The sequence below is a fragment of the Periophthalmus magnuspinnatus genome, chromosome 14 (assembly GCF_009829125.3).
Source record: "Periophthalmus magnuspinnatus isolate fPerMag1 chromosome 14, fPerMag1.2.pri, whole genome shotgun sequence".
NCBI lineage: Eukaryota > Metazoa > Chordata > Actinopteri > Gobiiformes > Gobiidae > Periophthalmus > Periophthalmus magnuspinnatus.
The window spans coordinates 9161562-9175930 of NC_047139.1; the positions used below are offsets into that span (position 1 = coordinate 9161562).

Here is a 14369-nt window from a genome sequence, read left to right on the forward strand (position 1 = left end):
ACACTGAAACATGTCATTACAAGTCATATAAAATGCATTTATAGTCTTTTTCACTTACCACACACTTTACAGGTTTAAGGTTTCTATAAATATAGCCCTATCGAAGAAAACTTGTCATAACATTTATTGGAAATCTGAGGACGTCTATCGCACGTCACCGTCATCTGAACGTGCGCGCCCCCGTGTCCTACTCGCGACCGTTAGCTGTGGCCGGAGAATGCGGCGGCTCCACAGACTGAACAAAATCTGACCCACCGAGCCGGCTGAGAAGAAACCGACAACACCGGGCAAAGCAGGGCATCTATACGCATGTTTGGAACGGGATCTGGACTATGAATTCTTCTATACGTGTAATGGTAAGTTGTCTCTGTTTAGACGTATCCGTATCTATGTCTCGGCACTTAAAATACTTGCTATGTTGACGACGATTTGGCTGCAGTGTCTGCGCTCTCCGTTCAGTTCTCAAAATGGCGGACAAGCTAAGCTAGGTGGGCATAGTTGGCACTAGCAGCTCCATCCATCCAGAGGGTTCACTCCAGAGCAACACGAACATAGCTCTGATGTGTCTGGATGGAGTAATTTGCATTTTATGCAGTAACGAGAACGGATGAGGTGTCTTGCAGACTTGTTATGAGGTGCTGCTAACGTTAGCTTATTTTAGAAAGTTGACAAGAGTGAGCTAACGTGTTTAGCGACCCGGCCAAGCTAATGCTGTCATTCCCTTGCCATGTCCCCACCTTTCTTCAGTAATATGCATAAAAACTAACAGCCACATACTAAGTTGAATAATGAGTTACACCGCTACGCCATTTATCTGCGCTTTGTCCTTCTGTGAGAATCCAAGTTTGGGTCCTCAGCCTCAGCGTTTGTTTCTCGGAGCCATTTCATCACAAGTCCCATTTTATTTAAATAATGCGTTTAGATTTATGCACATTTCCTGAGTTAAGTGCACCCTTAAAAGACTATAAAAGGTTAATAAAAGTCTAAAAAATATTGCATGTTGAGCTGACAGGCTCATCCTTTACGTCATTCTGCTAAAGCTAACGTTAGCTAGCTTCAAAAGGGCGTTGCTGAGCCATTGCTGCAACTTTGCCCTTGTGGCCATCGATGCTTTGAAAGACGCTACTTGTACCAGATTTAATTTTTTACGCCAATCATTTAACACTTTACAGTCGTAACAGTTAGGGTGTGTGCTGTTTTTGTTCTGATTTGTCTTCAGTGAGTCGATTCACATCGGCTAATCAGAGGAATCACGATCAGGGTGGAGACTGCGCGTATCTCCACAACATGATGATTGATGGTCATAACATCAGACCAGGCTTTAGACACGCTCAGATCTTATGGTTATAGTCATGTCATTTTTGCCTCAAACAATGTATAATGCAGCCATGCTTGTCTCATATAATGCTATTTTCCCCATTACTACACATAATATATATTATTTTAAATGACTTATTTGATTTTTATTAATGCTCAAGAGCTTGTAGTTGACATGTTATTACTTAAAGACTAGGGCCAATTGTTGCAATATTAAACAGACTTAATAACTTATATAAACTGAATGTCATCTAAGCTGCCTGAACCATATTAGTTCATTGTTCCACATTGTTCCATAATGATGTTTCCATGCATGTTATATTATTTTTATTGTTATAATTTTTATAATATATATATATATGTATATATATAATATATATATATTATATTTATATATATATATATATATATATATAGATATATATATATATATATATATATATATATATATATAATATATATATATATATATATATATATATATATATATATATATATATATATATATATATATATATATATATATATATGCATAAAACCTCATTTCTAAACCTGTAAAAGTACAGTAAACAGACAAATGACTCACTTATTTCAGTTTCCTTTTACCTTTCAGTTTTGAACTGATTTGCAACAACCTGTGTGGCCTGAAGGTCACTCATAACAAGGGCCATGGTAACAACAAACAGCAGTGGTTTTACTTGATGCACAGCTAGAGTTTGTGATGTTTTGGTGCATGTCATCGGCCTGTTCAAGTCATACTTAGGTGTTCACATAGGATTCCTTTTGTAATCTTTCAGTGTGTACTCAAGTTTGTAGAAGTTCTGCACTGTAGATTCACTTGTCTAAACCGCAGGTGTCTGTACACTCCCAGTTCTAGCCTGTATGACCTGTTGATGGACTGTCTCTGATGTTGAGCTTTCTAATAGAAATGTAGTCAGTCTCATGTGTTGAAAGTTGTGTGCAAATCCACTGGTGAGTGTGTGTGTGTGTGTAGGTTTGGATATGACATACTTCAAACACTGAGCCAATTGCCAAGAATTTTGATCCCCACAAGATTATTTATCTCAAATTTGAGTAGACGCAAAAGTTTCAGTTTTATTTAATAATCACAAATTATTTTTTTTTATATTACAAAATGTATACTATAAAACATGACCACACATTTATGTCTTCATTTAGTCAATAATCCACATTTAATAACTGGCTCAATATATTAAACTGAGAAATTATCTGAGAATCACTGAAAAACATGAGATACTAAGTGCAGGTCTTTCAACATTTGCCAACAGTAAGGCATGTGACTGAGATCCTTGAAATCTTTGAAAATGCATGAATTTTTTTTTCTGAATATCCTTCAGGGAGGACACTTTTGGTTAGCTTAGACCTCTGTGCCAGACAAAGACAAAAAATGTTGACTCATGTGAAAGGTGGTGTAGACTTTTCTCACCACAACCTCTCCATTAGATATTAGATAAGCATGTTTTAGACACTGGACTTTGTGCTGTTCCTCTTGATTTACACCTGACTATTACCTGCATTAGGTGAGCTTTAGATAAGTGCTCACACTTTGATAAGTGGAGTGTTCATGTCTTCCTTATTTGCATAAACAATGCATGTTTATCTCCACTCTGACCCTGACGCAGGTGTGAGACTAGGCCTTATGTAATGGTTGTGTGTTTGTCAAAAGGCTGTTCTGGAGCTCAGAGCAGGAGTTGTGTCCCGCGCTCACAGCTCTCATTAAGTTTGCAGCACAGTGGTTTCTAGGACACTTGAGGCCTGTGTTTTGTCTTGTGCCGAGGCCGCCTCCTCGCTTTCACTGAAAAGTGATCCAGATGATTCCCTACATCACAATGGCAAATGTCACTGCTGCTATCAGTTTGAGAATGTGCAAACATCTTTATCTTTAGCCAATAAAGTTTATTATACTAAATATTCCATGGGACCGCAATTCATGCTACAGGCCCTTTTCCTTTCTTTAGACGGTTATTGTATACTTTGTTTGTCAAATAGATTAGAGCCTTTATGCATCAGAAATGTCTCCCACACTCATGAAGTAATAAGCAACAAACTTTTAGGCAGTGGCTCCACTTTTTGTTTTTAGCAAGCCATTTTAGATTCACAGACATTAGTACCGTAAGTTGATTTCTTGAGTCTTTTTGAGTCTTTGCTATAGTCATGTTTTTAGCATATGATCAGTGTTGGCTCTATTGTACATACCACATACATGTTCTACTGATAAATGTTTTATTTAAGATCATTCATGGTTTAATGGTGCTGTGCTTGTGTCAGTCTTGTAGACCTACCGATCAGAAGCATGTCATGCCACACTGTCATCGTAGATCTATAGTAGTTTAATATATCATTTCTCACATAGCTTTGCTTGATATCAGTAGTACTGGACCCTGTAGTTGACCCACGCAGACAGACAGTGCTGTGGTGGCGTGTGTCTGGGGTTAATCCTGTTAGCGGACGCTCTCAGTCTACAGCTCTGAGTCACTGAGGAGTAGCCGAGTTGGGGACTTTGTCTTTGTCTCGTCGTCATTAAGCGGCTTAAAATGCCACTGTGACCCCAGGTGCCGCTCCGGCTCAAGAGGTGACTGTTTACAACCAACGCCGCTCCTTGCCGCATGGTCAGCCGTGGTCATTGGCACAAACTCACAGGACTATAATAGAATCACTGTGCAAGTGTGATCCATTCATGAAGTGGCCATGGAAACGGAGTGAAAGAGGTTAAGATTTATCTAGACAATCCAATTCTGATGTGCATTTGCTGTTGTATAGGTTTACTAAAGTGGTAGCCGTAATCGAAATGTTTAACTTTATTTTTCCGTAGTTTTACCTGTCTTTTAAAGTATCTGGTTTTTACTGTCTTAAAAACCTGAAAAACAAAAGTAGTTCATTTTAAACCTTTTGCAGCGTTTTTTCCTGACATAATTTATGCATTCCAAGCATCCTAATTATTCACCATAATTAGCTGACAACAACTAGCATTATAACGTGCACTTTCTGATAATCGGACAGTAAGGTGCTTTCTAATTAAATGCAGATAGGGAGCATGCAGAGTTAATACAATATATTTTTATGTGGGCAAGACAAATTTGTTCAAATACATGGGGAAACAATTGGGTACAGACCCTTTAATTTACTGTAACAATATGTGCAGCACAAATATCTGGGGTCTGCCCTGATTGTATTAAAAGCACATGCCTTAATTCTCATTGATTTCAGATATAGATTTAATTAAACTAATGTAGGTTGTCCATGTGAATCCAGGAAGCAGCAGCAGATTTATGTTTGAATGCACTATCAGCAGCTGTTGTCTGGTTAATTTAACCTGCCTTCATGCTGTAGGCAAGTCATTTTAACCTCAACTTGTTTGTTGTGCACTGAGGTAGTGTAAGATGGTAGGGTTGAATAGTGTTATTTTATTACAGAGTGTGGTTGACACACATGAAATATTCTGCAAAGTAAAACAAAATGCCAACAAAGAACGCATTTCATGGATGTGTTTTTAATGTGGGACATCTCAGCTGTAATAAAAGACTCAAATATTTTAAAAAGTCAAAATTTTTGGGAGCCTTTTGCAGGTTCTACCAAACAGTTTGAGGCACAACTTGGGGTTATCAAGTCAACTCTAGATACATATTGACAGTTTGTGAATGATTTCTGTCCTCTGGCTTTGTCATTTTGGTTTTAACCTCACTTCCCTCCCTCTCTTCTACAGGTAATGGGAGCGTCTGATTGGTGAGCTCGTTGTCCTTCTCATCAAGCATAGACCTCCAGTTGATTGACACCGGGATATCCCATCAGCCCCTGCTCCTCTGAGGCCTCTGAAGCAGCTCCATCACTGTAGGACCCTCTTATCCTCTGCTAGCTCCCAGCTCCTGCCCCCGGTCTCACTCCCCCTGAGGGGCCACAGCGCCATGGTGCTGTCGCAGAGACAGAGAGATGAACTGTGAGTCTGCACACCAGACACATCTAGGGATGGGTACAAAAACCTACTATTATTAGAACACTGGCCTCACCTTTTAATGGTCCACTGGATCAATAATGGAGTCAAATACAACCTTGACACATTCCTCTGTTCATAAGATGTGTCCTGTGTGTGAGGCCTGGTAGCACTGCTTAAACTATGCGCTACATGCTGTATCGGCTCATTTATGCATTTGTGTTTGTGTGTGCGACCCTCTCTGCTCTGAGGCTCAGCGCTGAAACACAAACATGCACGAATTATCTAACACCGTGTGCCATCAATTGAAAACCGATGAAATGAAAAAACATTTCATCAAACTACTTTGCAGAACACAGGCTGTCAGTAGCCTCCTCTTTGATCACATGAGGAGGCACCAAGAGCACATCATTGTGGGACCTTTATCCAGTGGACAGTATATGAAAAAACAATAATTTAAAAAGTGGACAAATATTTCAGAATTGAGAATCTAATTATTGTAAATTGGTCTTTACTTTATTATGTGTATTTTTGCTTTAAAAGTAAAGATAACAGTACAGTTAAAAGATCGGCTCAATGAGCAGCAGTATTGATAAATCCCTAACCATACCATCCCTGGAGACATGAAGGGGCCACAGCTGTTTGAAATTTTTTACATTTAATTTTCCTTCTTTTTGGGGAGTAGATTACACCCCCTGGATTAGCCTCAAATGTATGATTTCAGGTTGATGTAATAACAGTTTTTGACATGACTGTAGATCATATAGGATGTGGTTCTACACTGTGTGTTGTGAGGGTATTATAGACATGTAACAGATGTGGTCCTGGAGGTGCTTTCTTTCACAGCGTCTTGGTGAATATTTCATAACCTCATGACAGCACTCAGGAGGAGGAGGGGCTGCTTAATGTGATGCAGTAGAGGAATCTGACCTGTCTGCAATTAAAATTACAGTAGATAAGGAGGAAGCTAATTTAATTAACACTGAAAAAGTAACAACTCCACAAATGTACCTGACACTATTTAACATGATGAGGACGAGGAAGGGGATGAAGATGAGGACGAGACTTGTAATATCCAATGTCAGCCCAGTTCAGATTTATTTCCTCTGGCTTAGGTTTGACCAAACTCCTCGTTTTGGCAGCATCTTAGTCTTGTGATCCTGATACTGCTGTTAATATACACTGCACTCACTGATGCTTTTTTCTAATTTCACACAATTAGAGGAGGGGTCTGTACAAACCATTGAAAGTACAGTACTTTAAGGACACCAGTAACCCAATTGTAATGGTAATAATCTTGAGCAGCACTGGTAGAAATATATCGGACTGCACTCTCCTTTGACTAAGGCTGTTGTGTGTTGCAGTAGCAGCTTTAAAAAGCAAATACCATGATGTTTGCTCAGTTTCAGAATATGAAACATATGTGAGTGTTATTAAACTCTTAATCATTTGAAATATGACAGGGTGATTGCTTGATTTTAAATAGTAAATATAGATGTGCTGTCCTGTGTGATTAGCCTCCACACATGAAGTACATTATATGTGCTCATATAAAAAAATCACCAGTGGTGCGTGTCATTTGGTCCTAAAATATTTGGCTTCTTTGACATTTTTGTTTGAGACTACACTACGCTGAATACAGGCTTTATTTTTATTGGGGGTGTGCCAGAATATGATCAGATATCCTTTGCAGTTACCTTTTACATTCTTCTCCACATTTTATTCATAACTTAATACAATAGAATATACTCCGGAAAAAAGTTCCATAATTAGTATCTGTATTTATTTTTGGCAACCCTAAATCACTGGTGATGAGTGTTAATTGATTGAACATTTAATTTCCTTTGCAAGTTTTTGATATTGCAGCCATATACAACATTTCTCTTTAACGTACCATCGTACTCATTGTGCACAATGGTTCACCCATTAACGTTGATAGTCCTCGGGGCCACATGGTTAAATATAAGCTCTGCTCCAAATCTCTGCAAAGTCTAAAATTAGTAACTTTACTTATGAAATATTCAACTCCTGACGCATAAACGAGCCGCTCCACTTCTTTATATAACATGTAGCCAGTGGGCGTCTGTGGCCGTCCTGTCAGCTGCCTGCGCTCCACAAAGCTGTTTCCAGCTCTTCCCTGGTTTCAAGTTTTTTTTCACATTCTGACATTCACACAACCAGAAACTCCCAAAGAGCCCATCTCAGGCAGGGCGTGGCCTCTTCTGTTTTTAAGGAGGATCTGCTTTGTTCTTAAGGTGGCACTGGAGATGCATTGGATTGTAAAGATATAAACTGGTCCTTAATCAGTATGTTTTGAACAGCAAGCTAATAATAATGCATTTTCTTCTTTTGTCAGAAACCGGGCAATAGCAGACTACCTCCGCTCCAATGGATACGAGGAGGCATATTCCACCTTCAAGAAAGAGGCAGAGTTAGATATGGTACAAAGAAACATTAACCACCTAATAATAATTTGTAATGTTGTAATATTAATATTGTATTATTTGTGTTTTGGTTCTCACAGAATGAGGAGGTAGATAAAAAGTATGCCGGTCTTTTGGAAAAGAAATGGACCTCAGTCATCAGATTACAAAAAAAGGCAAGAAGTTTGGACAATGTTTTTGACATGTTGTAGCCCAAGTATTTGCATAGAGGATACAATATTAAATTGATTTATAATCATTTTAATTGAACTGTAAATAGAACAAATAGACTTGAATTAGCATAGTCAACTTTTAGTCTAATGTAGTGGTTCCCAAATTGTTGCCTAGAGACCCCTGGTGATTGAAAATAGTAATGAAACATATACTGTGATTTGTGAAAGAATAGGATCTAAAGCAGGTTGTCTGAGGTTGTATTTTATGAAAGTATATTATTGATTGAAGGAGCACAACGGTATAATGTTTGTAACCTTTACGCCGTGGCTGTCCTTGTGCAGGTGATGGAGCTGGAGTCGAAGCTGAACGAGGCAAAGGAGGAGATGACACACGGAGGGCCTGTGGGGCAGAAGAGGGACCCTAAAGAGTGGATCCCTCGCCCCCCAGAGAAGTACGCCCTGAGCGGACACCGCGCCCCCGTCACACGAGTAATCTTCCACCCAGTGTTCTCCGTCATGGTCACGGCCTCCGAGGACGCCACCATCAAGGTTTGTGCTTCTGCGTATTCCTGATACAGTTGTCCTCACAAGTGACTTAGTTGAGGTAGAGTATAGAAATGAGCCATGTGAGTTTCAGTCTATTGGACAGTAGATTATTATTACTTCATTTGTAACTGTCTGCCCAATAATTTACATTTAAAATATATCATCTTCTACTCCCTGGAATTGCCCATCTACTGAACAAAAGGTAAAATGTAGCTGTTAACTTGGAGGTGGAGGTGGAACATTTTAGAGATGTAGACAAACTAATAGTAAAGGGTTACTCAAACATTTATAAATGCACAATATAGGACCTTAAGTTGCAAACTCCATTATTTATTGAGCTGTGTGTCTGTGTAATCCCTCAGTCATCCAGGTAGTATCCATAGCAAAAAGATGATAATTATGTCAACTGGTGTTTTAGTCCATTTGACAGAATTGAATTTTCTTTTGCTATTCAGGAGTATGTTTTCATTTACCTCTTGACTCTGTAAAATAGATGGCATTATGTGGTGTGGCATTGATTGTTTTCCAGACAGTTGTGCAGCATGGTGGCATAGTGGGTAGTATTTCTTCTCTAACAAGGTCTAAAGTGTAATTCCTGAACCTAGGTAGAGCTTTTCTGTGCAGGGTTGGCATGTTTTCCAGTTTCAGTTGGTTTGGTTTTCCTTTTTTGAGCATGAAATTAAATGGAATTAGTGTAAATAATTGAATAAGTCCGTACTTTTCTGTCTGATAGTGGTGTAATGAATGTCCACTCTCTGCTCCCAGTGCTGCAGCTTCAAAGCCTCTGCAGTCCCCTCCCACACGCACACAGATGCAGACACACAGGCACACACACACACGCACCCATACACACACCTTTATGGAACTAAATTCACTTTGTACTTTTGCCTTGTCACCGCTGGTTTGTGTGGAGGAACTGATGCTTATGTTGTTAGAGGCATCTCTTCCCTGGAGCACGGCATCATGGGAAATGTGCAACCCTCAGTTTTCTTTTGAACTCTTAGCCTTTTTTTCTTTTAAAGCCTTTGTATTGATTATTTGAGAACTGTGTCAGCAGGAAGTGGGTTTCACGCTGAATTAAATGGCCACGTTTTGTGCTCGCAGACTCACTCCAGTCTGATAGGTTGCTTATCAGTTATTGACAGCATCTTTTGTAGTACTAGATTACACTACATTAGCTAGTTAAGCAGGTGTGTAACTATTTTGGCAATTTCATAACATCAAGTCAAATACATCGTTTGACTGCAGCTGCATGGTGGAAATATGAGGGAACTACATGGGTCATAATCCTTTGCTCTGTTTGGGTGTAACAAACACAAACCACCAAGATATAATTTTTAAGTATGGAAATGATCTCTTCATTGACTTAGAAAGAATACAGGAATTCTACAGTACTGTGAGCAAACCTCTAATACTGCAATATATTTAGACAAGGACTAATAGAAATGTCATGAAAAGTGAATATTTTTATAATCCCTCATTTTGGCAGAACAATAGTCTGAATATTGTGTTTTGTTTCCAGGTGTGGGACTATGAGGCGGGGGATTTTGAGCGCACTCTGAAAGGCCACACAGACTCTGTTCAGGACATCTCCTTCGATCAGACGGGGAAAATCCTGGCCTCGTGTTCTGCTGACATGAGCATCAAACTGTGGGACTTTCAGGGCTTTGAATGCATCCGAACAATGCACGGTGAGAAGCATGCTTTTAGATGTTACTGGGAGTGAACGCCATGTTTAAACAATACCTGTTTGAATGCATGTACTTCCCACTTCCCTGCGTCATCTGTTCTTTGTAGTCATATTCTCCAAACCGGTCACTGGTTTATGGATATGACTCTAAATGTGTTGTTCATTTTGTGTTTCAGGGCACGACCACAACGTGTCATCTGTAGCCATCATGCCAAACGGAGACCACATCGTGTCTGCCTCCAGAGACAAGACCATCAAGATGTGGGAGGTGGCCACTGGGTGAGACAGAGCATGACATAAATAATCAGACAAACATGTGATATAACATGGTAATTACAATGACAGGTAGATTTGTGATATTTACATACCTCTTTATATTTTCGACATTATTCATTAAAAGTTGTAGAGACTCCAATCAAATTTGAATTTATTAATTTATTACTAAAAGGAAAATCAAACATTACTATTGTGATGACTAAACCTGTCTAAATTTACTTTTAATGCAGTTTCCAACTTTAAACCTTTTTAAATTTAAGTTTTTAATTAGCCTTTATTAGACCTTTTTTGTTTCTTATGTTGTCATCATAATAGTTTAAAATAATGTAAACCTTGTGTGTGGTACAGTTACTGTGTGAAGACGTTCACGGGCCACAGGGAGTGGGTGCGGATGGTGCGTCCAAACCAGGACGGTTCTCTGATCGCCAGCTGCTCCAATGACCAGACGGTGCGCGTTTGGGTGGTGGCCTCCAAAGAGTGTAAGGCCGAGCTCCGGGAGCACGAGCACGTGGTGGAGTGCATCGCCTGGGCCCCAGACAGTGCCCACCCCACCATCCTGGAGGCCACAGGCTCAGAGGTATGTTCCAGCTGCTGTTAAACTCACTTCATCTTAACTGTTGGCCTGTCCCATTAGAATTCTAGATTATCATTTGGATTTTTGGTAGTCCTGAATGAGCAAATAGGGTTTGCTTCATTAAAAACCTCAACGACCCTTTCTTATACTCTTGATAAATGACCAGAAGACATTCAGGAAGAGAGAATATAATGTGTTACTCAGTTTGAACAGACATGTCAGATACCATCTTGGACTTATTGACCAGTTGGTGAATGTATGTCAAAATCAAATGCACACTGTGGACATGTCTCCACCTCCTGCTGTTCAATTCAAGATTCAAGGATTTATTGTCATTGTCACAAGTAACAACAAAATTGCATTTAGAGTATTAAATGGTAAGATTTGCTAGTTCAAGATGGTATTAGTGCAATTCATGAAGTGAATGTAAACATATTTACTATTAACATACTTATAGCATGTAACACAACAACATAGGTAGATGCAACAGTATAAGGTGTAGATGAGTCTGTCCATCAATGTAGAGTCCAGTTCAGTTATAGCAGGTGAAGGGTTACGGGGGACATAGGTGGAAGGAGGGTGGAGAGGGGGACAGTGCTTGTTGAGGAGTATGATTGCCTGTGGGTAGAGGCTGTTAGCCATTTTAGTGGTTCTAGTTAGAAGTGACCTGGACCTCCCAGAAGGCAGCAGGTGGAACAGGCGGTGTGCTGGATAGGAGCAGTCTGTGAGGATGTTGTGAGTCCTCTGCTGGTAGTGGGAGGTGTACACATTGGCAGTCTCCGGGAGGTGGGACCCGTTGATTTTTCCAGTGGTTTTACCACCCTCTGGAGTGCCTGCTTCTCTGCCTTTTTGTAGCAGGAGAACCACACAAGCAGACCATAAGTCAGCACACTCTGGCACAGTTGTAAAAGTTTGTCATGAGCCTCTGGGAGAGGTTGACTCTCTTCAGCTTCCTCAGGTAGAAGAGCTGCTGCTGAGCTTTCTCTACAGCAGATGATGTTTTGGCCTCAGGACAGACCCTCTGACACCATCAAGGTGGACACCCTCTCCACTGCCATTCTATTGATGTTCAGTGTAGTGCATGACTTGCCACTTTACGGAAGCCCACAATAATTTCTTTGGTCTTCTTTATGATTAAGGCTAGATTGTGTTATTTGCACTATGTTGCATATGCAGTCTCACTGGTTGTCTTTGAGCTTTGGTGTGACTTTGTTGTGGCCGTAGGTTTTAGATCAGCATCATAAACAGGACTGTCCCCATTGTTTTTGAAGGCACTACACCCCTCTGCACTTCAAGCTTCAGTGCTCCTTTAGCAAATGTGCACTTTCACAAAGTGCCGTGAGTGTACTGGATTCGAATAGGGTTGTAGTCAAGGCTCTTGCTCTGTGTTGTCAAGGTGATTGTGGACCTTGGGTCCATGGATAATTTATGACATTATAAACATAGGCTAACCCAAATGACCACTTACATTGTGCACTTTGATTGATGATGTGTAAGCTTGTTTGAATAAATGTGAATTCAATGTGAGCAGCAGAAACTAAAATGTGTTTGAAGTATATTCATATTCTCTCCCTCTGATTTCCAGAACAAAAAGAGTGGAAAACCTGGCCCATTCCTGCTCTCTGGATCCAGAGACAAAACTATTAAAATGTGGGATGTGAGCACTGGCATGTGCCTCATGACTTTGGTGAGTGAAAACCGATTTTATTATGTTGTATTAGCTATTTTAGTTGCCTAGTAACTTGTTTGTAATTTGCACTTATTTGTTGCAGGTGGGCCACGACAACTGGGTGCGTGGTGTGTTGGTGCATCCTGGAGGCAGGTTTATAGTGAGCTGCGCCGATGATAAAACTCTACGGATCTGGGACTACAAGAACAAACGCTGCATGAAGACTCTGTTTGCCCATGAACACTTTGTTACCTCTCTGGGTAAGATGCTGCCCCTACAACTGCAATCAGATCTATATACTTATGTTTATTAATAATTCTGCTCTACAATTTGTCTGCAGATTTCCACAAGACTGCCCCCTACGTGGTGACGGGCTGCGTCGATCAGACAGTCAAAGTGTGGGAGTGCCGCTGAGACCTGTCCCAAGGGCCTCCCAAATCCAAAAACACCTGCCCCCTCTGCCCTGCCCCCTACACCTCCACCTGCTCCTGTCCCGACCTGTGGCACTCCGAACCATAGTTGACCATGGCGCTTTCCCCTGTCCCTCTGTCCCTTCTCTAACAACAATCCAGCCCTTACGATGACTATTGTCCTTTTATGTAAATTATTCTGGATGTAGGGTACGCTTAATAAATGTCACGCAGTCTCTGACACATGAACACACTCGAAAAGAAGTATTCCTTTGCATGGTGAATCAAACTTGAGAATTGTATACTGCTGGAGTTGGCAAAATTGCATACTGTTGTCATGACTTTCCATCTTGGTCAAAGGGTGTAAAAAATTTGCGGTTTTAACAGAAAAACCAATGTATAGCCTCATGTTGCAGAGGTGTAGTTTTTGTTTTTCATGTTTTCATTGTGCTGCGTGGATGAGAGAGAGGGCACTAAAAAGGATAAATAGATTGAGAGAATGGGGATTTTTTTAAGGAAATTTGAAGCAGGATCTTGAATTGAGAGAAAGCTAAAAGGTGTGTGTGCGCCAGAGTGTGTGATACGACAGGAGAAACTATCTTAGCTTCTCGTCCACATTGTCCATCAATTCATCTCTTTAAACGCTTTATACTGTAGTAGAAACACTCACAGGACCTTAACGCTGCCCCCGTGCTGCTCAGAACACGGGCCCAAAGCAGAACCAAGTGTTTTGACAGAGGAAAAGTAACAGGTTCACGTTTTAAAGAGGTTTTTGTGTGTTCGTATGTCGTCCCGGATGATCTCTCGCCCAGTGCTCGCTATCTCTGCCTTGTTCAAAACCCCATAGAGGGCCTCCACATTCAGGGCGGTCATCCTGCTTCTGTGGTCTCACCGCTTTCTCTACTACTACTATTACACACACACACAAAAACGCACACACGCACAGTACAAGTTGTGTATCAATATATCTGGATGTCATTGTTTGCAACATAATAAATAAAATTCTGTAAATATAACTTATCCATCTGTGGTCTTTTCATGATTTAATCATTTTAGTACTCTACACATTAATATAATACTTAGGTATTAAAAATGTATCCTCTGATGTGAAAAACATTGTATTCTATAAAATATAAATTACTACACATTGTAACAGTAATACCTTATATGGGCAGGAGTACCTCTGCTCGAAGCCGTACTAGCTGGATGGTGCAATAGCAGACATTCAGAACAGCTACAACTACCTTGGTATCCACACAAGCAAATGGCAACCTTGCAGAGGAAACAAAGAAAGCAGCTACGGCCAAATACCTCCAACGAGTAAGGCAAGTTCTAGGGAGTT

At 40.3% G+C, this 14369-nt stretch overlaps 1 protein-coding gene across 1 annotated transcript; it reads left to right on the plus strand.

Annotated features, from left to right (window-relative positions):
- The first annotated feature begins 163 nt into the window (after positions 1-163).
- Positions 164-14047, plus strand: pafah1b1b (platelet-activating factor acetylhydrolase 1b, regulatory subunit 1b). The gene is made up of 11 exons (XM_033978663.2): positions 164-356; positions 5042-5272; positions 7623-7707; positions 7791-7865; positions 8205-8411; positions 9931-10099; positions 10275-10377; positions 10723-10951; positions 12534-12635; positions 12721-12877; positions 12958-14047. Exons 2-11 carry the CDS (start codon positions 5241-5243, stop codon positions 13029-13031), a joined length of 1233 nt encoding a protein of 410 aa, XP_033834554.1. The 5' UTR covers positions 164-356; positions 5042-5240; the 3' UTR covers positions 13032-14047.
- The last annotated feature ends 322 nt before the right edge of the window (positions 14048-14369 follow it).